Here is a 25,048-nt window from a genome sequence, read left to right as displayed (position 1 = left end):
CGAAAAAATCAGGACAGGAATTTCTGTTGGAAAATGTTAGAAATTTTCCTCTTTCACGAATTAGATGATAAACCTGATTTAACTATGCTAACTTTGCATCGGGTTACTAGATATAAGGCGTGGAATTAGTTGGTAAAACGATAAATAATTGCTCTCACCAACAAAAAGGCAGAACAGGCAAAACAGCTTACATACTTCGAATTTCGGTCCCCTTAATAGGGGAAATCACATTAAGAGGCCGATTTTCACGTACTTGACTTCAATCAAATTTAGTCTTACGCATAGTTCGAGAAACTTTTGAGAATTTATTGAACTAATTTGAGTCAAAAATAACGAAAGTTACGCGGCATTAATCCGCTGACTAGAGTCCCCCACTGCGGGGCGTGTAGCGACTCGAATTTTTATCTGAAACCAATAAGGTTTTGATTTTGTATTACTAACTTATTTTCTAAGAATATGAACCTCAATGCAGGGAAAATAATAAAAATTAAAAGTTTGCAGCTGTTGAAAATATCACTCCGAGTGTTGGTTGATATTCTTCGTACTTTTGTAAACATCCATACCTCCAATTTTCATAATGATCAGTTCATTACTTTTTGAGTTCGAATTCCTACAAATGTGAAAAAAGTCATTTTGAGAAAAACGTGCTTGGAAAACCCTTTTTCGGATATGACGACATTTCTCACTCTTAGCATTTTACCGACCGCGAGCGGTTCAACAGCTACTCACGTCCGATCGCCTGCTCAGCGGCGGATTCTCTCTGATTCCGGCTCTACTTTGGTTTGTCTGTCACGGCAGAATCTGTGCGTTTCGAATGCTCAGATAAAGTTGCTCATTTTTTTGTAAATTTATGCTTATTTGATCTATTTCAACGGTTGTTTAATAATTACATAATGTATCATAACCTATGAAATAAGAAATAGGTAATATTTTTGCAAGGTATGATATGGTTCACAACAGTCGCCTTTATGTAGTGGAATATTACAAAATTTAGAAGCAAAACATTTTCTACTTGTTTTTCTTTTTTTTGAACACCACAAACCGCTATATCTGTCCATTTTTAAGGTTTTGTGTAAAGCAAAACCTTATTAAAATCGATTCAATGTCTGTCTGCCTGTCTGCCACACCCATTTTTCTCCAAAACGGCTAAACCGGTCCGAACGAAATTTGGTGGTCGAATGGGAGCTATGAAATCCCACGCATACAGCGAGTGGCATAAATTTAGGTGGAGTTTAAATACATGCAAAGAGCGGATTCAAAATTTTTTTTCACCAGATATAGTTGTGTTGTCTCGATTTGTACTTTCCGAAACGGACATTAGTTTTGGCATAAATTGCAAAGTGCGTGAGTAAGGAGTCAAAATGTACGCAGTTGAAGTGAGACAGGACTCATTTTCGGAAACTACCAAACCTAAAAATCCGAAAAAAATCAGGGCGGTGCGCTTAAATGAAATCTAGGCCTCAAAATATGTCCCATTTCGATATCTGCTCAAATAAACTTACTAATAGTGTATTACTACTTTTTAGAAATTTACTGAAAAACCCCCCTTAAATTCATCCTAGGGCTTCCAAATTTTGTACCAGCACAATGTTTCGTATATACGTGCTAAAATTTGTGGAAATCTGGCAATTAACGCCAAAGTTATAGCAGTTCAAGCTTAGCAATTTCGCGGGAATTTACTGCTTCCAAAGCCATGCAAATCAGATGCTGACGTCATAATTACCCGGAATAATTGACATTCGCGTGAATTTATGATGCGCGCATTTATGAAGAATCTATTTATCTGCAGCCCTTTTTAAGGTTTTGTGAGAAACAAAACCTTATTAGAATCGAGACGGTGTCTGTCTGTCACACCCGATTTATTCGGAAACGGCTCGACCGATTGTCATGAAAATTGGTGAGAGTATGTAATCTGGTGTTCCCTTTACATGCAGTAAGTGGCGCCATTTTGTGTTCAGTTTAAGGGGGGCTCCCCATATATGTGAATGGAAGGTGCAAATTTTTTTTCACAGAATGTAGTCATGTGGGGTACCAAATGAAATGAATTAGTACTTTTTGAAACTGGTTCCATATTTGATATTGGGTGAAACATAGGGGAGTGAGGGCTCAAAATATGACCCACAAAAAGTGTAACAGGTCAAATCACGGTGGTGCATCTCTACAAAATCTAGGCCTCAAAATATATCCGGTTCTGATATCTGCACAAATAAGGTTAATAATAGTATATTTCCACATTTTAGAAATTTACTCGGCACCCCCCTTATGTTCATCCTAGAAGTACAAAATTTGGCATGCGTGTAATGAAGAATAATAAACAATTTGGTCAAGTTTGAAGAAAATCCAACTACTATTAACAAAGTTATAGGGAATAAAACTTTACCATTTTTCGTGAATTTCATGCAGTCTACAACCGGCATGACGTCATCATCACATGTCAATTCGTCAATACCACAACGAAATGAGTTCTTATGAATGGGATCGGAAAGAATTATTTTGTTTGTTTTTTAGTCATTTGTATATGAATATCAATTACTCCAACCAGACATGTGTGTATGTAGGTATATAGTATATGCGTGCTAATGAACTTTGCGGATAATGCCTAATTCAGATAGATATAAGAAATCGGAAATATGGGTACGATCAATTGATATACGGGCATATGTGTACAGCATTCGGAAATAGGCAGTTTGTTTAGGGTGCGCGTAATATCTATGGCTGTAATATATACGTATGTCTCGTAGTTTGGAAAAATATGAAGGAATATGTTTGATTTGTAACTATCTACGGATAGAAAAATGTGCGTTGAAATTTCTTACATAAGATGAACACAAAACCTTTATATCCGAAGCGCGAGCTTCCGGTATTCCAACTTGTTTATATTTGATGTTGGTTAAATTGTTGGCATTTGCTAATAATATTAAACTCAGAGTGTGAAGCGTATGAGGTTGACCATTATCAATACAGGGCTTTCCATCAAATGATTTATTTAAATCGCTTTCTAGAAAGTAGAGGGCAATGGAATTTTTAGCTGGGGCTGTCGTGCACTCGTCGCTCTTCACATCTTTTTCTTTTTCTTCAGCCTTCAGTTCACAAGCGGGGTCGGCTCGTGGTGATCGGTTTCGTCATTTTATTTGATCAAATGCCTGATCAGGATGTAATCTCGAGACCTTTAAATCCCTATCCAGCATATCAAACCACCATTGTTTTAGCCGGCTTTTTGGCTGCTTACCATTGCTTTCGATGTTCTGACCAATACTGGTTGGATGAATTATGCAGTTCTCCATTGACTGATAGCATTGACTCGAGGTATTTAAATCGCTGAGTTCTGGCAATGGCAGTAACCTGCCCTTCGAGATATTTAAAGCGCTCAGTTCTGGCAATGGCAGTAACCTGCCCAGAACTGAGCGATTTCAATATCTCGGGTCAATGCTATAAGCTATAAGGAGAACTACGTTATGCTCCGCACATAGGGAAACACAAAACCTTTTATACCTGAAGCGTCAAGCTTCTGGTTTCCCGACTTGTTTTCATTATTGGTGGAATTTTATATTTTCCAAAAGATAGTTGTGATTTCTATTAGATTCCCTCACCAAGTGTTCCAAAAAGGCATTTCCAATAAATAAATTTACACTATTCTTCACATTTTCTGGAAAACTTGGTATAATTTTTATGCCGGAGCTGCCTTCGTAAGGTTCCAAAGTTATCTGCACTACTTTTTTCGTGTTCTTATGAATTGCTATACCTTATTGCCAGCATAGAAGCTCACTTCTGAATTGTCTCTCAGGCCAATCTCACAATTCTAAATAAAACTCAACTTTTTAAAACGGTATGAAAAGCAACACAACTAGCGTATCTAAACGACGTACCTCAATACTAAACGAAAACCTGCTTATATAATAATAATTATATATCACTATGGTAACCGATTGATATTAAGCGTCAGGAATACAGAGCCTATTAATAGGCTACCGGTCGGTAAGTGTTGGCGAGAAAAGGCCGATAAATAGGCTGTCGGTCGGTTAGCTTCGGCGATAAGAAGCCGATTAATAGGCTACCGATCGGTAAAATGTTAATTACAAACAAAATATAGTTACAAGAAATAAAATTCCACTGGCGTCAAGTAATTATATAAATACAGGTGAGTTCTAAAGGTGTAAGTACTAACCCAAGTGTCAGAGCTTCCTCTGCTACTGCCTCAAAGGTCAAATAGGAGAATCCAATTACGGCATATAATATTAATGTCCCGCAACTACTGAAATCCTTAAATGGCAAGGGCCCAAAGGCGACGCTAAAAAACACGAGGGGTGATAGAACCCTAATTTTGCGGACCACACAGGGAACCATGGCAAAATTTTTCGCTCATTAAAGAGCATGGGCTTACTGCCACCACAAAAGCCCGTCCATCCCTTATAACTCAGGCCATAATTAGCCACGGTCTGCACAGAGAAACTGACGCAAATTATGGCCGAACTCATTTCAGAGTACCGACTTCTGAAAGCTCGCTCGGTTACAAATTGTAAGACCAAACAAAGTAAGGCCCTCCATAGGGAAAAGTCCTCGCTCTCTATCGAATCTCAATTTGGTCTTTTTACAGTGAACTTTGAGCCCGGCCGAGAGTTAAATGAAGTTTTCAAGGTGAAGTACATCCTTCTTCAAAAGATTACCTTCGAAAAAGTGGAGGATGTTACAACTGCCAAAACTTCGGGCATATTGCCCGAAGTTGCGCGATAGTGCACAGATATGTTAAATGGGTAAAGAGTGCGTGGGGATGCTCAAGACACATCACGGAAATTACGCACTGCGGCCAAACTCGGCAACCTGTAAGCTATCGTGGATATCCAGCTTATAAAGAGATGGTAGCCAGACCGGAAGCTTCCAAAATCAGGAAGGCAACTGTGGAATCTTCAGTCAGTCAACTGTGGAGTCTTCAGACTCAACTTTCACAGTATTGGACAGCTCAAGCGTGCCATATGCGCAAGCTGCTAAGAAATCTCTAATCGTACGCAGTATTTCTAGCGATTAAATTATTTGAAATAACTAAGACTTGATTTTTTCTATTCGTTAGTGTTATTTATTGGTCTTACAAATACCGATATTTCGGGAACCACTTGTTTCCTTTATCAGTGAGGTCTGATGTTAGCACTGATGAAGGGTGCAAGTGGTTCCCGAAATATCGGTTTTTGCAAGGCCAATAAGAATTGGTTGAAGCGCCTAGTCACGAGCAGCACCAATTCGCTTTTGGAATTAAATATTGTCACATTCAACTCCGCGTTCCTGATTTCACACCCCCAACGTGCCACCGTTCAATTGTTAATCGACACTCAGACTTATACTGCATTTCGGAGACTCACTTTAAAAGCAAGCATGACGTAACGTCTAACGGGTATAACATTATTCGGAACGATAACAATTCAGGCACTGCCCTCCTGGTTCGAAAAGAAAATGTTTTAAGGAAGTCGTCAGCGCAACTAGGACATGACTTGCAAGTCGTGGGAAATCTCCAGTTAAAGTCAAAATAACTTCTTCTCGAGGGCGATTTCACCTGGCACAAGGCAGTCAAATGGGAAACGCCTGTTCAAATGGATCCATGACTTTCTTTCGCTCACCAATATTGAGATGGTTTTCCTAGATACACCGACAAGACCGAGTAATCAGTCTATCCTCGACTACTTTCTGCTGTGTAATGAAAACAAACAAAATTTTGAGATGAAATCCATTTTGCAATTGAACTTCAACTTTCCTCGTCTTCTCAACTGCAAAAGCGAGTCCTAACGACTATTAGATCCTTCGCGCAGATAGCCTGGGACAAATTAAAGTCAGACTTAGCGCCTTATTTGAATATGAAAAACCCGAAACTGGTTCAGATAAAGAAATCGACGAAGCAATAATTGTGGCCAGCGACGCCATCAACACTGCTACACGCAGAAATACCAAGCTAATAAAAGTCGGTGAGTTCAAATATAATTCTCTACCACATGATATCATGTTGCACATGAAAGTCAGACAAATATGGCGCAGAGATCTCAAGCCAACTTTTCACAAATATGGAAATAAAGTCAATTTAGGATACAAAGCATTGTTTCCCGAATTAATTGCCCGAGTACAATTATTCGGTAAATGGTGGCGAATTTCCGCAATAAAAAATTAACCCGGAAATTAGCAGACATAAAACCCGGGCCTAATATGTTTCAAAATATAAACAGGTTGACGGGTAAACACAAGTCCCGAAACTTCACTCTTACTAAGAACAGTTCTTGCGGAATCATTTGAGGCTCAGCTCAATACTTCTCCGCTTCGAAATGATCCGGCCTTAATTGCGACTGTTGAAGCGACAATTAGTAAATTTCTTTGCAAATAATCTAATAAGTTAGTGACCTTTTCGCCTACGATCACCACAGTCAAATCGGTGGATTCGCAACATTTTCAACATGGAAAACGAATCTTCCGATCTCTTGCTAGCAACATCAGGAGTATCGCAAGCATCCATTTCAGGGCCTAACTTATATAACATTTTCATGGCTGACGTTCCCATTCCTGAGACCGGCACTGACATTATTCGATCATACCCTTATCTACGCGTCAAACGTCCCCCCAATAAGATCGCTATTTCCGCTATTGGGGCATTAGAATAAATGAGGCCAAAAACCCATTATCTGTTACGGAGCACCAACGCGGATTACCTGTTCCGACCCTGCCAAGAATAAATGTAAAGCATTTGAACGCCGAGTACTAAGATATTGCACCGGCATATTTTACAACTACAAGACCAGAAAGGTCGGAAAAAACGTCGAAGTCTGGAACAAGAGTGGAAACACTTCAAAGATATGTTTTCAATTTGATGAAAGGTTTTTCGAGAAAACCGAAGACAACCCAAATCCATTAATTCCACAACTATACCAACAGAGTAACACATCCCCATTGGCCATATTTCTCAGGCCCTGCCAAATTTTCCATATTTGACACTCCTGGCTTGGTAGGGATAAATAAAGAACAAGCACAAGTTACTGTGCTGTGCAATTGTATATAGTAGTTTTAAGTATCCTAAGTAATTAAGTATATAAATAGCAGTTTTTTAAGTAAGTAAAATAAAAACCCTCTGGTGCTTTTAGTGCGAGCGCCTTTTTTAAGGTTTTGTGTAAAACAGACCCTTATTGAAATCGATTCACTGTCTGTTTGTCTATCACACGCACTTTTCTCCAAAACGGCTAAACCAACCCGGACAAAATTTGGTAGACATATGGGAACTATGAAATCCCACGCGTACAGTGAGTAATATAAATTTACGTGCAGTTTAGAGGGGAGCCCCCATGCATGTAAATTGGGGGTATACAAATTTTTTCATCGAATATAGTCAACCCACATAACTCATCAAAAGAAAGGTCTCAATTGGTACAAATCTGATGTTAGCTCTGTAAAGTGCGCGAGTAAGGAGTCAAAATGTACACATTTAAACTGAGACACAACTCATTTTCGGAAACTGCCCAATCTGCAAATCCGAAAAAAATCAATAAGGTGTGCTTGGATGAAATCTAGGCCTCAAAATATGTCCTATTCCGATATTTGATCAAATAAACGTACTAATAGTTTGTTACCAACTTTTAGAAGTTGACTTGTTGTGAAATCTAAGCCTCGAAAGATGGCCGTTCCGAAGCTCAAACAAACTTACTACAATCGAAACCGAATATAACGACAGATCGGTTGTAACAACCGAATGGCATGATCCCGACCGAATTTCTATATAAACTAATAAGGAAACATACCGCCTATAACGATATCGGATACAGCGACATATCAGTTACAACGTCGAAACTTTGTCGATATTCATCGGCTATAACAACCAAGCGTTTATTTGTTCCAGTAAAACAAAACAATACGCACAATTTTCTACCTTATACATACTAATCTATGGAAAAATTTTAACTTGTGTATTATTATTCTCCACCCTAACCGAACCTCTTTCGCGCTCTTTGCCATTTGACCTTGCATGTTTTACGACTTACATATTTAGCGCGATAGTTGACCGCGTGAATGACATGATGCAAAAAAAAGAGGAAAGTGTTTCATATTGAAGAGAAATCACATATTATAAGGACATTACAAAATGGCAAGTCAAATAGTAAAATTTCAGAGGAATATGGAACCTCAAACTCTACCATATCAACGATTTGGAAGAATAGAGATAAAATAAAAGCTCTTTTTGAGAACAACTCTTTGAAAACTAAACGATCGAAGACTTCTGAACATGAAGTTATAGAAGACCCTTTATTAAGTTAGCTTAAACATCAGAGGGCAAATAAGTGGCCCAATCCTGCAACAAAAAGCTAACGAATTCGATGAAACTGCATTGCTTTATAATTTAACCCCCGATAAGACACTTAAATTCAAAGGTCAGCAATGCAATGGTGAAAGGTTGTCTAAAACAAGAATTACAGATCGTGTTAAAAAAAACTTTTAGTGGTAGGAACCGCTAAAAAATCGCGTTGCTTTAAGAACATACACTCGTTGCCTAGCATTATGAAAATAAGAGGAGAAACTAAAAGCTGGACGCTTCACGTATGAAAGATTTTGTCTATGACTTTTATAAAGACATTTGAGTGTGTATTTGTCTCATTACTACCTAGCAGTCTTGAATTTGCAAAGAAGCGACAACTTTGATATTATAATTTTTTGGTAATAGTACGATTTCCACCAAACTTGGGACAATGTTATTGCCTATATTGCTACATGGTTCTTAGGAAAACTTATGAGTGGGTTTGCAGCCATTTACTAAAAATTATAGTAATATATCATATAGTGATTTGATTTTTTCTTAAGATTTTTCGGTTGGAAAATTTCTGAGAGAGGGTCCGTTAAAGAAATGAACATTTTCGACCCCCCCTCACTCCTCACCTTTCCAGCCAATGTCAAAACCAAGACGGCTTCGGAAAGTACTAACCGAAACGTTTCATTCGATACCCCACGTGGCTATATTTAGTGAAGAAAAATTGCACTCTTCCCCCTCTTAAATTCGACGTAGAAAAATGTGACTCACTGTATACGAGAACGTTCAGTTCCCACGTTTTCATCAAATTTGGTTTCAATCGCTATAACCGCCTCCGAGAAAAATGCGTGTGATGGACAGACAGGTAGACAGTAAACCGATTTTAATAAGGTTCCATTTTACACAAAACCTTAACAACGCTAGGTCATGGATGACGTCGCTTATTTTTGAAAAATGGCTGCAAAACTGGGATGCAAAATTGAAAGCTGGAGAAAAGAAAATTCTTCTCCTAGTAAACAACTGTCTCGCGCACCCTGTAGTCGCTATTCTAAAATGCTTTTATGTTTTTACCGTCCGTGTATTTTACAGCTCATGGATCTTTAAAAACACGGTACAGAAAACTTCAAGTACTACAAATGCCTCAGCATATTGAGAACGGCAAAGATACAAAATTTTAATGATTTTTTTTAGATATCTCTCCATTACAAGTGTAGGACGATGATGATATTCGCTAGCGAGAATGATACTATCTTCTACAGATGAAGATGACAACGTACCACCAGTTCAATTGGCTGCTCAGCTGCGAGGATCTACTGCTACAGAACCAATGATTGAATTAGAGGAATTTAGTGGAATAGACGACAACGCTGCCGTGCGTGTCTAAGCTACAGAAAAAGAGATTCTTGCAGAAGCTGAAAGTAACAATCATAGCAATGACGAAGAAAACGAAGACCAGCAAGACCTTCAAGAACAGTTTCAACCAATAACAATATGCGAGGCACTTAACGCTATAACAGTTTTACAAAAATTTCTTGCCCTTAACGACCAGTTTAATAATGATGATACCTGACTATGAAACGTAAAATGCAAATGACCGATTACTTTAAAAACTTAGTGCAGTCTACGAACTGTATTGTAGCTGCTTCATTTTTTCATAATAAACTTTTTTATTTCTTTTTTCCACATTTTATTTGAAAACAAGTTCATAACCCATACCCATACTAAAAACATATATATGACTAGTTTTGTATGTGTTGCCCATAACAACTATCGGACATCCAGTCCGAAGTATACGGTCACTTCAATGGCGTTATATCCGGCTTCGACTGTAGTAGTATATTACCAACCTTTAGAAATTGACTGAAAACCCCCCTTAAGTTCATCCTAGGATTACTGCAACGGGATAGAGCACAGTATCGTGCATACGCATGCCAAGTTTCATGAAAATCCGACTGTTAGACAGTTATGAGAACTTTTTTCAAAAATTGATTGTACACATCTAATTCTACATAAGATATATTACAAAATTATATATAACATAAAGTTTCAAAATAATTTTGAGCACGTTTTTTTCCGGCACTGTATGAAACCGCTTTTGGGACGTAGCCGATCAGCAGCGTAGCACCAAAAAAGCACATTTTTGATAGCGGTTGACAGGGCATCAATATCCTCCGACTCTTCAGAACAATTGTTGCCTAAGCAGTAAAGTAGTTTTTCTACTGTCGAATGACAGCTGGATCATGTAAGCAGTGGACCTTAATCATGAGGATTGAAGCGCTTTAATCCTGCGTGTCGTCGCGGGCGCAACACGAAGATATGCCACCATGAAGTGATGACCTTGTCCAATACCTTCCCTTCCTGTGCACATCTGGGGCACAATTCCTAAATCAAGTGCTTATTTACGATGTGGTGTATTTGACTGCATGATCGTTAGCGGTTGGTTGAAATCCAACTAGCCTAATAGCAGGCTCTATGCTCGGACAATTTGCCACCAATTACGTAGCGTTAAAAATTGCAGATATTTACAAACCCTAGGATCCCCAATGAAGCGTGTCCTGGACCGGATTCAGCTCATAGAAAAACTCTGCCTTTGTATCGGAAGTTTCCGTTGATGTACAGCACTGCATTATTGAGGTATTTCTCATTCTTCGCTGAAATCTCGTTGTCAGCAATCTGCCTGTTATTCCCAGAGGTGAACATTATTTTCTTCGATTTCTTCGCAGAAATCGATTAAATAGTCAAATCTAAGCAAAAAGTGTTTTATGAAAATTGTTTGTACAAGTAATAGTTTTGGAGTTATTTATGTTTAAACATGTCGTTTTTCATCTTTGTTTCAAAAACAAAGAGTCTTTTCATTTTTGTATGTGTAATATCGACTGAGTTACAGCTCCTCAAACGTAAATTTGCAATGTCTAGAAAAAATTTAATATTTTCAATGGGGAAATTGATCTGAAACTTTTTCAAAGTGCTTGCTTGATATCATTTCTATATAAAGTACATGGTTTTCGAGTTATTTGCGAAAAACTATTGAAAAACATATATGAAAAAACGACGTGTTTGAACATAAATAACTAGAAAATTACTAGTATGAAAAATTTTCATAAAACATTTTTTGCTTAGAATAGGCCGTTTAATCGATTTCTGCAGTTATTTCGAAGAAAAAATTCCCACCCTGGAGCGGGAGCTTAAAATATTTCGTTTTTTTTCGAAGCCTTAATTCGTCGCAAATTCTAATCGTTTATTTATTTGTGTATGAACTTTCTCTCCTATAAACAAAAGTTGGTAGAAACGCTCTATTAACTATCCTTCGCAGTTTTGCTCTGCAATCTAGATATTAAAATATATATATTACAGTTCGAGGGTATGATTTTATTTACTTACATTACAGTTGTCTTGGCAATTTCTTCGATGTCCTACTAAAGTTTTTCCATTGGGCAAGCAATTTCGCAACTTTTACAATTTGGCCCATCGTTTTCACAGAAACACGAACTTTTTGGCTGTGTTGATTGTAGCCTTTAATTTTGGTTTTAAAAATCTTCTGAATATCGAATCCCATGAAATGTAACACATTCTATCGGTCTATCTAAAGTGAAATTTGGAAATGGTTTATTGGCCGAACGTTTCAGAGGTGGAAATAGAAGTTAATATATTGCCGTGAAAGCCTTATAGCAAAAACGATAATTTGTGACAAACGTTCAACCAGGTCCATAGCTATGAATGGTTTTAGCCGCAGAATTTTCAAGCGTGAATTTCCAAAATCTCTTTCAAAATCACCAATAGTCCAATTGAAAAAATCAAAATCACAATAAATCCGATGTATTTCTTATGAAAACAACACATTTTTCTCAAACGGTTACCAAGCTTACGACTAAATAAATATCTTTGTAATTATTTGCTAGTTAAATACTTCTATCTGAAATAAGTTCCGCTAGCTTTATAAACCTTGGGGCAATGTTTTTCAGCGAACTCTGCATAAGCGGCTTTTGACCCCACATTTATTACTTTTCCCGTACTATGACGATTCCATATATGTACAGCAATAGAATTTTTTGTTCTATTCAACACACTTTCAGTAAATGATGGATCAAAGAAATGTTCCCACTTTGGCCAAGGGATCGCGTAGAAGGCTTCTATGGGAAACACTTTGAAACCAGTACATCGGTTACGAGTCATCAACTGAGGAGATTTAGTTCGACAAATATCGTGGAGAACACGTGTTATAACTCCAGGTCCGTTACTTCCCCAGTTATTGCCATTAAAATTCATTTGAAAATTCCTAAGACAGGCAGCAGCAATTTCATGCCCGAAATCTTCATTATCAAAATTCATAACCCCTGCAGCTACGTGCGTGTCTGATTCAGCTCCAGCAAAATTGGGCTTAATGTTCTCCAGGCTTCGCAGGATAACGACATCAAGATCGAGGTATGTTCCACCCCATTTATACAACGTCAAATATCGCAAAAAATCTGAAATGTGTGATTTAACATATTTCGAACTGAATATTCCGCCGTCCTCCAGCCATTCGGAAATTGGTGTATCAGCTGCGTACGTCCAAAGGTTTAAACTTCGCAGATAAACATTAGAGTAAGTGAGGATAGCATCGACTATCTTTGATTTGGACGTGTTACTCGAATGAGCAGGTGAAGTGAAAAGTACAAAAACATCCAAGCTCGGATTTGCTAACGCTGCCGACTCGATGGCACAGGCTTGTCTTGATGTTAAATGTAGTTGATTCAACTCAGAGCACGATGTTTCATGAAAGAAAATGGTCTTTCCCGGAGTTGGCTTCCTTTTGCTCAGTAGAACATCCTCTAGTAGAAACTCCTTTCCAGACGACGAATTATAACGAAAGCATACTTTGTTACTGTTCGAGCAGGCTTTGTCATTTGCAGAATTGCACGTGGTACGGATAATAAAAACAATGATTACACATACAAACGCAAATGACCCATAGTATATGGTCTTGATTTGTGGAATTCGTCGAGATAATTTAAATGAGAGATTCATCTGAAAAGACAGAGACAACATATTAGTTTTGTTGGGGTTGTGTTTACTGAGCACAAATGTTGATTGATTGTCATTTCAATATGAATATATTTCGGATCGTATCGATACTAAGAGCAAGCATCTACATACATCTATCACTTATTTTGCATACAGGGTGAGCAATTGAACTGCTACTTTTTAAAAAAGGTATTACTGTTTTATTTTTAATCGATTTTACTGTGCCAAAGGAAAAAATGTTCAGAATTACAATGTAAATTCGGCAATTCACCACTTTCGGCCCGACGAAGCAATTCATTGGTTCGTTCTGCTGATTTATTAACGTTGAGGTGTTGTAGGGCTCTAATAAAAGCTACTTGTGAATTTCCAGCCATATATAAAGCAATCACACTATTAAAGTAGTTGTATGATGCAATATTGCATCGCACATGCCACACGCAATGTGATCTGTTGTAGCGATCCAGTCTAGATCGCGGCGACTCAGTTTAATGAACGAAGATACGGTGTTGTGAATTTTTATGATAAATTATTAAAATCTTAGAAATTTAAACTATTTTTAAATTTCATAATTTGTCTCGAACAAATTATTAGTCTTTCCCCTTGTTCTATTGGTCTTCTCGAATTCATTGTGTACTTTTCAATGCTAGGTGATACAAATCTATTCAACTTTCTCAAGACATGCGGAAATATAGGAAAAACGTATCTTCGTGTAATTGCAGTTTACAACCGAGATTCCAAGCAACATCATCGTTTTCTTCTGTTCCATTATAATGCTAAAACAAGAAGGAGTACCTCTTCGTCTGAACTATGTACTCATTTTTACTCAAATTTCATGAGAAATGTTGGATAGTACTAAACCTGCTGGCTAGGAAGCAATCACTATACTGAATCGCTAATAAGATATCGCGTTGTGTGTGACGATGCCATATCGCCGAGACAATCTCACGATCTCTGATCGCCGCGACAGATCGCTTCCTGTATGCCAAATTTTTTAGAGCCCCACAAATAATGTGCTTTCAATCATTGATATAATGTAATGAAATGTATGTATACTATTGGTAGTTTAGCGGTCAAAGGGTAGTATAGGTCCCAGGGCAAAACGTGGATTGGTACCCACGATGGAGCACAAAACCTGGGAAACGCCTGCTGGACCAACATCAAAAGCTCTACTCATCATCATCATCAACGGTGCAACAACCGGTATCCGGTCTAGGCCTGCCTTAATAAGAAACTCCAGAATCCCGGTTTAGCGCCGAAGTCCACCAATTCCATATCCCCAAGAGCTGTCTGGCGTCCTGGTTTACACCATCGCTCCATCTTAGGCAGGGTCAGCCTCGCCTTCTTTTTCTACCATAGATATTGGCCTTATAGACTTTCCGGGCTGGATCATCCTCATCCATACGCCCACCGTAACATATTGACCCGGATTTTATCCACAACCCGACGGTCACGGTATCGCTCATAGATTTCGTCGTTATGTAGGCTACGTAATAATCGTTGGCGCAACAATCCATATTGGATCAGGCCTTGAAGTGTGTTAGAGCACTTCATTCAAGACCGTAACGGTACACTACAGTACACTGTAGACGACAATGTGGTCAGCATTACGCTCGCCCGAGATTATTACCCTGATTTGACTCAGGTACTCATTCACAGCTGAGTCGACTGGTATCCGACGTCAAATCACGATACAAATCCCACTGCCGCCTGGGAGATTTGAACCGCGACCTTCCGTACGACAGCCTTGTGCTTTAACCACTCAGTTATCCGGACACTAGGTTTCTTAGTCAGCCAAAAAATGAAACCTGCTGTTATCGGCTTTGGAAATATAAGCGAAAGGCTATGCACTCTGCGCTTGCGAAGCAAGGTTAGCCTCATAAACGTTCATGCCCCTACAGAGGAGACTGCAGAGTCGGAGAAGGATACCTTCTACGAGGCAGTTGAGGGGACCATCGAAGCCTGTCCCAAGTATGATATCAAAATCATACTTGGAGATTTCAACAGTCAAGTAGGGACGGAGCCCGTATTCAGGGGATACGTCTGCTCCCATAGCTTACATATGGATACCAACGATAACGGATTACGCAGTATCCAGTTAGCAGTATCGCACGAAATGGTTGTTGGAAGTACCTGGTTTGCGCGGAAAGCGGTTCACAAACATACGTGGGCCTCTCCAGACGGGACCACTTTCAACCAAATTGACCACGTGCTGATTGAACGCAGCCACCTCTCAGCCTTGATGAATGTCAGAACATATAGGGGGGCCAATATAGACTCGGACCACTATCTCGTTGACATGGTGCTCCGAGCTCCAATTACGACACCACTTACAATCCCTTCTGAAAATCAGGTGAGAGTGAATACTGAAGCCATCGTAACAGGGAAATGGATGACGCAATAATCGCAGTCAACAGAGGTCCTGGAGATGAAGCATCAACAAATAATCTTCACAACCACCTGAAGAACGTTATCATTGATACGACCACAAAGATACTTGGCCCCAGCCGCAAAAAGAGTCGGAACGGCTGGTTTGACGATGAATGTGAGCTAGCAACGGAACGGAAGAATGCTGCATACCGAGTAATGTTGCACTCTCAAAGAACGCGGGCACGCGCAGAGACTTATCACGAACTCCGTCGAGCGGAGAAGCGACTTCACAGACGGAAAAAGGAAGCCTGGGAAAACCAACAGGTCTGTGAACTCGAAAAATACAGAGAGCCACTGCACCAGGCACGCAAGATTTACCAACAAGTCAGCAGGATGAAGCCTTACACACCTCGATGTTCATCCTGCCGAGACAAAGAGAGAAATCTGATATCCGACAGAATGGGCATATTGGAGCGATGGGTTGAGTACTTTTATGAACTACTGAACAACCAGAACATCGGCGAGTTGGAGGTCCCGCCAACTGAAGACGACGGACAAATACTGTCACCACCGAGTATAGAAGAAATAGTCCGTGCAATTCATCGGCTTAAAAATCATAAGTTGCCAGGAATCGATGGAATTACAGCCGAATTGGTTAAATATGGACGTGGTTCATCAACTTGTGCTCAAGGTATGGAACAGCGAATCAATGTCTGACGAGGCATTATCTGTCTCATACATAAAAAGAGAGATATCACACAGTGCAGCAATTATAGAGGTATCACGTTGTTGAGTACCATCTATAAGATATTCCCCGCTATCTTGCTAGGCCGGATAGCCCCATACGCCCACAACATCATTGGCCCATACCAAAGAGGCTTCACTCCAGGCAAATCAGCAACAGAACAGATTTTCTCTGTGCGGCAAGCGATGGAAAAACTGTTGGAATATGGACAACAGTTGCGCCATCTATTCATCGACTTTAAAGTCGCCTATGATAGCATAGCCAGGGTAAAACTGTACACGGCCATGAGAGAATTTGGTATCACGACGAAACTAATAAGACTGACTAGGCTGACCCTGACCAATGTGCGAGACCAGATAAAAGCAGCAGGATCACTCTCAAGACCATTCGACATCAACAACGGTCTACGACAATGGGATGCCCTATCATGTGTTCTCTTTAACCTGGTCCTCGAGAAAGTGATCCGTGATGCTGATGTAAATGCACGAGATACGATCCTCTTTAAGTCCACCCAACTACTGGCCTATGCTGACGATATCGACATCATGGGAAGAACCACCCGAGACGTACAAACTGCCTTCATCCAGATCGAGCAGGCGGCTATCAGGGCGAGATCTTGGGCTGCACATCAATGAAGGCAAGACAAAATATATGGTGGCAACGTCAGCACCGAAGACCAACCAACCAACAACATCAAACTGCACTGGTCAAACAGGAAGAATAAGGATAGGAGAATACAACTTTGAGACCGTTGACAATTTCTCCTATCTAGGGTCGAAAATCACAACCGATAACAGCTACGATGATGAAATCCGCGCACGGTTGTTGTCAGCCAATAGAGCCTATTTCAGCTTACAAAAACTTGTTAGCACTGATGAAGGGAACAAGTGGTTCCCGAAATATCGGTATTTGCAAGAATAAATACCCACACCAACGAAAAAGAAACAACAAGTTTTTATTACTTCAATTTACAAAAACTGTTCTGCTCGAAACGTCTCATCATAGGGTCAAAGCTCTTACTGTACAAGACAGTGATCTTACTAGTTCTCATGTATTCTTCGGAGGCTTGGGTTCTTAGCAAGAAGAATTGCGAGCTCTTAGTCGCGTTCGAGAGAAGAATTTTTGGCCCCCTACATGAGGATGGACGTTTCCGTAGCCTACAGAACGACGAAACCTATGAGCGATACCATGACCGTCCGGTTGTGGATAAAATCCGGCTCAATAGGTTACGGTGAGCGGGTCACTTAATCCGTATGAAGGAGGATGATCCCACCCGGAAAGTCTATAAGAGCAATATCTATAGTAGAAAAAGAGGACGAGGCAGACCCTGCCCAAGATTGAGCGATGGCGTAGGCCAGGACGCCAGACAGCTTTTAGGGATATTGAATTGGTGGGCCTCGGCGCAAAACCGGGATGTCTGGAGTTCCTTATTAAGGCAGGCCTAGACCGGATACCGGTTGTTGCGCCGTTGATGATGAGATTGTGGCATTAAAACGGCGCACCACAGCGCTAATTGTGCTCCTCGGAGCATCCACTGATACCTACCTACCTACATTCTGTATATGTGCTTGATATTGGGGGATTTTCTCGATAGATCTTCTCAATAGCCAAACTTCCATCAACCATTCTATTCTTATGGTTTTGTGGGAAGCAAAACCGTATTAGAATCCAGTCGATGTCTGTCTGTCGGTCACACTCGATTTATCCAGAAACGGCTGAATCGGATGTCACGAAAATTGTTGGGGGTGTATTCATTTTACATATAGCAACTGGCGCCATTTTGTGTTAAGTTTGAAGTGGGGCTCCCCATACATGTGACTGGATGGTGCAAATTTTTTTTTTATAGAATGTAGCCATGATTATGCGTGAGTATAATATCGATTAGTGTCCGGATAGCTGAGTGGTTACAGCACAAGGCTGTCGTACGGAAAGTCGCGGTTTAAAGCTCACTGGTAGCAGTGGGATTTGTATCGTGATTTGACGTCGGATACCAATCGACTCAGCTGTGAATGAGTGCCTGAGTTAAATTAGGGTAATAATCTCGGGCGAGCGCAATGCTGACCACATTGCCTTCTCAGTATACTGTAGTGTACCGTTACAGTCTTGAATGAAGTACTCTAACACACTTGAAGGCTCTTATCCAATATGGATTGTTGTGCCAACGATTATTATTACTATATCTATGGCTGGGTTTTTATATACGAATGGAAAAATGTGCGTACAAAAGTTTCTCACATAAGATGAACACAAAACTTTTATACCCGAAGCACCAGCTTCCGGTATTCCGACTTGCTTTTAACATCATCTGAACTAATTTGTTCGGTACTTATTAAAATTAATAAAAAAAAACATGCACAAAAGTATATGAAAAATATTAAGAAAGATATTTCTGAATACTTGTGATACTTTTGTGAATGAGAGGCTGATACCACGGTTAGTTAGATTCTAAAAATAAGGATATTTATGTGAGGATCAAGTATTGGACCAATGAGAAAATCAATGATATACGTGTATTGCAGTAGAACAAGGAATTCTCTAAATTATGTGCAAACGGAATAAAATAAAGTCAGTACTGAGCGGTTAATGAGCTTTACCAAGAGGATAAGAATTTTAATTAAAATAGTTTCTTTTATAGGTATGCTTGCACGAAACTAACCAGGAATCAACGCAGAAACGAACACACACAAAAAATAAAACAAATTGAAAGAATCGTTTTGACGAAACGAAGTGTGAACAAATTTCTACGCAACGCATAATCAAACTGTTAAGTAAAACTATTTAGTGCCATTTCTGATAGAATGAGGAGGAGCCTTAAAAAATATGGAATATGAAGGGGTGGAATCCAGAAGAACCAGTGACAGTCATATATCTAGATATCAATGTACTATTAATAGGCAAAAAATGGATTTTTCATTAGTAGTGAAAAATACAATCCAGACTTCCAGTGTGGCTAGGAAAAAGGTATACTAGGATCGAATTGAACATAAAGCGATACAAATTTTGAAGGGCTCCAACCATTTTAACAAGAATGTGGGCCAAAGGAGATAAGAACACCATTATTAGGATAAGTATTGGACATATATTTTATAATTAGGTTAAGATTCGATTTTGTGGAATAAAATTCAGTATATAATAATATATAACACTACCTTGATCAAAAAGTTCCAGAAATTACCACCGTGTGGTGTTCCTACTGACTCGTTTTAAGTTCTGCCTTTTCTTTTATTAGGTTGCCACATCTTTTACTGATATTTGCTTAAAATTTTAGTATCATAGCTCAGCGGCTTTGAAAGTCGTACCGTGGTAAGTACATATGACTGCGTGCGTTTTGGTTTTGTGTAAAACAAAACTTTATTGAAATCGATTCAACATCTGTCATACCCGATCTACCCGGAAACTGCTGAACCGATTGTCATGAAATTTGGTGAGAATTTAAGGGGGGCTCTCATATATGGAAATGAGGCGTGTACATTTTTTTTCAGAATATGGTCATGTGGGGGCTTGATTAGTACTTTTCGAAGCTAATCTTATTTCTGATGTTGGGTGAAACAGAGGGGAATGAGCGTTCAAAATGTGTGCCCCAAAAAGTGAAACAAGTCTCGTTCTCAGAACCTATCCAGTCGAAAATTCACAATGGGGCATCTATACGAAATCTAGGCCTCAAAATACATCTAATTCCGAAACCTGCTCAAATGAAGTCAATAATAGCATATTCCTATATTTTAGAAATTTTCCCGAATATCCCCCTTAATTTTATCCTAGAAATACAAAATTTTTTGGGGCATAACTTTGCGAAGTTTGAATGAATTCCAACCACTATTAACAAAGTTATAGAAGCTCAAATTTTGCATTTCATGTAAATTTATTGCACTCTGGGAAGTGTATGACGCGTTAACACCGTATCATCGAACTTATATTGCGGAGTCCATGGGGACATTTTCGTTTTCCTTTTTTTTAAAGGACATGTGTATGTATATGCATGTGCTAATTAGGTTTGCGAGTAATGTCCAATAGGATAGACATGTGTGTACGTTAGTACCGGTGATATTTACTTTAAGGGCATACATGTATGCTTTTGTGCACTTTTGAGAGTTCCTCACATAAAATAAACACAAAACCTTTACACTCGAAGCACCCAGCTCCAGTATCTTGACTTGTTTACTTACTTGTTTTGAAAATGAAAAATGAAAACAAAACTGATCATATTGAATTCAGGGCCTCGAAAAAATGCAAGGGCGTTCACTTTAGTCGACATGACAGGACGAGCCCGGGTGGTGTCGAGAAATTAGCAAGGGTTCTTGACGATGTCAAGACGTAAGTAAATTAGCCCGAGCAAAACAAATATGTCTGCATCTTGAATAATGGTACCCCCAATACAAACACGGAGGAACCCATAAGAACTCTTCGGAACTGGCGCATTGATATTTCTGATCTACAAGAAACTCGATGGTGTGGGGCCAAAAGCTATAACGTAACAAAAATGACTATAAACTTCTCTATTTAAGGAGGTAATGTAATTCTGTTAAGTGAAGTTACACTGCGTCCCAGGAGAACTATTGTGCTCTTTTACTGGTTGTGAGTGGAGAGAATATTGCAAGTATGATTCGGAGGCCCTTCTTGGTGAACAACCATTGTAGGTTGGTTTAGTATAGTTCCCTCAGCCATTCTTCGTCAATTTCCAACGTTCTAGTCATGAACCCGTTTCCAATTCGATTGAAGGGCCCTGATCCGTGTAGACGGTCCTACTCCCTCATTGCCGTCTAACCCAACATGGCCTGGACACCAGAGTATCGAGAGCTTATTGTGAGAGTCGAGGATGTTCAGTCTCTCAAGGCGTTCCCGTACCAGTTCTAATTCACCTGGTTGGACGGAAATTAGTTCAACACGCAGAAGTGAGTAAGTGGCTTAACTTACGCTTGAAACTAAAGAAAGGCACTCAGCATTGATATTGCAAAATTTTTGTTTAGGTTAAAAGAAATTGAGGGAACCGTAAGATTATCTCATAGAAAATTTTGGAGGTAGAAAGAGTTAACCCCTTGTACCTAGGGATGGTGTTTGCCCAAATTAAAAACTTTTTTTTATATAACAAAATGTTCAATGACCACGGACTAGTTTCTTCTCAAAATTTGCTTTCATAATTAACTCTCAATTAACTAAAAAAATAATCAAGTAAATTAAGAAAAAATAAACGCGAACTTAGATAACTTTGTTGAGTGTTAATAAAATAAGCTTTGAAATATTATATGTAAAGATAACGATCTTCACTCTTCTTTGAAGGCGATTGCGGGAATAGTTCCAAGGTCGTAACCTCATTTAAATGTTATTTAAGCACGTCTGAGTATTAAAACCCCTGCAAAATCTTCTTAAATGATTCTTGAAATTCATGTTCAGAAGTCAAAATTCAGGCTAAGTTGATTAACCTCGCTGGAATAAGGTAAAAAGCAAACGTTACCGTCACATCATTGACACTTTAGTTTTCACTGCGTTGGTGATTAATCATAGAACGATGTTATTAGAATGAATGAGACGTGGTAAACACACCCATACATTTTTATGAATTATCATTCACACTAATTTACATAGTTTCCATCAGTAATGAGTTTTTCCTTGAAATGTAATATTACCGGCGAAGTGGTAACGAACTTCCTCCAACATGATTCTGAACGAACGAGGGAATCCTGATTGAGTTTTCAGTGGATGTTTACGATTTTGTTCTTATTTCTTCTCACTGCGCGTTTCAATTTTAAATCCGACTTTTCAACCGTTTGTTTTCCCGTCTACTATAGTGATGAATAAACATTCTAGAACTCACGTTTTAACGCGTTGAATGGCAGCCTAAGCACCCTCAACTAGTAGGGAGCAAAGTGGCAGGTGCAAAACTAAAACTATTGATGTTTTAAAGAACTTAAGAGCAAAAGAGTTGATAAATTAATGGAGTATAACATTACAATTATTGGATTATTGCTCGGAAATTGTGAAAGGAGAAAACATGAGATTTCGAAATTACCTTCTTTACAAGCAATTCGATTCCTCATGTAGAATCGTTGTCAGTTTTAATGCCGCAGGTGCTGTTCCTTCTAATGTGATAGAAGATAGTTTAACTTGCTTCTAAACATGCCACTCATTAATGCTGATTAACGCACAACCACCGCGCTACCATCGGCTTCATGTAAGCGAGCCCTCTGTTTACGAAGGGCAACTGTCACAATTCAAAGCGTCTTCTTCTTCATCAACTAGTGAAATGTTTACTTCTCGTGCTAACTTACTTACGGAATTCACAATAAATTTGCGGGGAAGTACAAAATCGAATTGGAGCTGTTCTTCCGATATGGAAGTTCCCATTTTAAAGTCTAGCTAGGTAGTAAGCAGTCGTACGTATGTATGTACTATGTACGAATATATAACAAATTATGCCATAACCAGAGAAGACGTCTATGCGCTTTGCTTTTAATTCCTTTAATTCCTATAATTCTATTAACTTCATCGTAAATAACTTTTTGAAGATTCCAAGTTTAAACCTCACAAACGTAACTGCTTGGGCGACTGGTAGTTACAAGCCTCGAATTATTTTAGACATAAATTAGTAATACGGTTTGGTATTTTTGAAATGTTTTCACCACAGACTCTCTCTAGTTCAACTTGAAAATGTATGTCTCCTGTTGACTTCTCTGTGGAACATAGGACATAATTTTGTTCTCTCTGAAAATATCTGTGTTGGATGAATGAAAGAGCTCGATTTATTATCACCAACAATTCGATATCTCTAAAACCTGTCTGATGTCCTAACCTACGCCATCGCCCCATTTCAGGCAGGGTCTGCCTCGTCTCCTTTTTCTACCATAGATATTTAGACTTTTACACTTTTTGGGTTGGATCATCCGCAGCCTCATCCACGCGGCTAAGAATTCGCAACTTTTCTTGCTAAGAACTCAGGTCTCCGAGGAATACATAAGGACTGGCAAGATCATAGTCTTGTACAGAAAGAGCTTTGACTCTATAATGAGAAGTGTCGAGCGAAACAGTTTTTGCAAGCTGAAATAGACTCTGCTGGCAGCCAACAACCGTGCGCGGATTTCACCGTCACAGTTGTTATCGGTTGTGATTTTCGACTCTAGATGGAAGAAGTTTGCAAAGGTCAAAGTTGTAGTCTCCTATCTTCATTGTTTCCGTTTGACCACTATCGATGTTGTTGGTTTTTTGTTCTTTGGCGCTGACGTTGCCACCATGTACTTCATCTTGCCTTTATTAATGTGCAGCCCGGGATCTCACACCGTCTGCTCGATCTGAATGAAGGTAGACTATGTATCTCGGGTTGTTTTTCCCATAATGTCAGTATCGTTAGCGTAGGGCAGTAGTTGGGTGAACTTGAAGAGCATGGCGCTTCTTGCATTGACATCTGCATGGCGAATCACTTTCTCCAGGGCAAGGGTAAACCGTTGTTGATATCGAATGGCCTCGAGAGTGATCCTACTGCTTTTATCTGGTCTCGTACATTGGTCAGGGTCAGCCTAGTCAGCCTTATAAATTTCGTCGGTATACCGAATTCTCTCCTGGCCGTGTACAGTTTTATCCTGGCTGTGCTGTCATTGGCGGAATTTAAGTCGATGAACAGATGGTGCAACTGTTGTCCATATTCCAACAGTTTTTTCATAGCTTGTCGTAGGTAGAAAATCTGATCTGTTGTTGATTTGCCTGGAGTGAAGTCTCTTTGGTATGGGCCAATGATGTTCCGGGCATATGGGGCTATCTGGCCAAGCAAGATAGCGGAGATTATCTTATAGATGGTACTCAGCAACGTGATGCCTCTATAATTGCTACACTGCGTGATATCCCTCTCATCAGTTGATGAACCGCATGGTGTAGTTGGTCACCACCATATTTAACCAATTCGGCTGTAATTCCATCGGCTTATGGTTTTGAAGCTGATGAATTGCACGGATTATTTCTTTCATGCTTGGTGGTGGCAGCATTTGTCTGTCGTCTTCAGTTGGTGGGCCCTCCAACTCGCCAATATTTTGGTTGTTGAGCAGTTTATCAAAACGCTCAACACGTCGCTGCAGTATGCCCATTCTGTCGGAAATCATATTTGCCCCTTTGTCTCGGCAGGATGAGTATCGAGGTGCATAAGACTTCATCCTACTGACTTGTTGGTAAAACTTCCGCGCCCGGTGCGGTTTCCCCTGTAATTTTCGAGTTCACAGACCTTTTGGTTCACCTAGGCTTTCTTTTCCCGTCTGTCTTTTCCGCTCGGCGGAGTTCGTGATAAATCCCCGCGCACACCCGCTTTCTTTGACAATGTAAGATTACTCGGTATGCAGCATTCTCCCCTTCCCTGGTTTGCTTACATTCATCGTCGAACCAACCGTTCGACTTCTCTTGCGGCTGGGGCCAAGTATCTTTGTGGCCGTATCAATGATAACGCTCTCCAAGTGGTTGTGGGCATCATTTGTTGATGCTTTATCTCCAGGACATCTGTTATTATTGAGGCATCCATTTCCCCCTTAAAGGTGTTACGGAGGATTTCATTGTGAATGATTTTAGTATTCGCTCTCACTTGATTATGAGGTGGTGTTGTAATTCGAGCCCAGAGCACTATGCCAACAAGATAATGATCTGAGTCCATATTGGTCCCCCTATAGGTTCTGATTTTCATCAAAGCTAAGAGGTGGTGG

The 25,048-nt window shown here is 39.5% G+C and overlaps 1 protein-coding gene across 2 annotated transcripts; it reads right to left on the bottom strand.

The window, feature by feature from the left end:
* Positions 1–12,060: 12,060 nt before the first annotated feature.
* On the bottom strand, positions 12,061–22,589 carry LOC119646862 (lactosylceramide 4-alpha-galactosyltransferase-like). Of its 2 annotated transcripts, none has more exons than XM_038047484.1 (2): positions 22,384–22,589; positions 12,061–13,267 (listed from the first exon to the last, which is right to left on the bottom strand). In XM_038047484.1, the coding sequence occupies exon 2, from the start codon at positions 13,265–13,267 to the stop codon at positions 12,170–12,172; it is 1,098 nt and encodes a 365-aa protein (XP_037903412.1). In that variant the 5' UTR covers positions 22,384–22,589; the 3' UTR covers positions 12,061–12,169. The 2 variants fall into 2 exon arrangements, with proteins under 2 accessions (XP_037903412.1, XP_037903413.1); XM_038047485.1 differs by lacking the exon at positions 22,384–22,589 and adding an exon at positions 22,001–22,142.
* Positions 22,590–25,048: the final 2,459 nt, after the last annotated feature.

Source organism: Hermetia illucens, chromosome 1 (assembly GCF_905115235.1).
Source record: "Hermetia illucens chromosome 1, iHerIll2.2.curated.20191125, whole genome shotgun sequence".
Lineage (NCBI taxonomy): Eukaryota > Metazoa > Arthropoda > Insecta > Diptera > Stratiomyidae > Hermetia > Hermetia illucens.
The sequence above is the reverse complement of the archived record's forward strand: the minus strand, read 5'-3'. Positions and strand labels throughout refer to the sequence as shown.

Coding starts and splice junctions, on each gene's coding strand:
- LOC119646862 (XM_038047484.1), bottom strand. CDS start 13,267: ATGAATCTCTCATTTAAATTATCTCGACGAATTCCACAAATCAAGACC.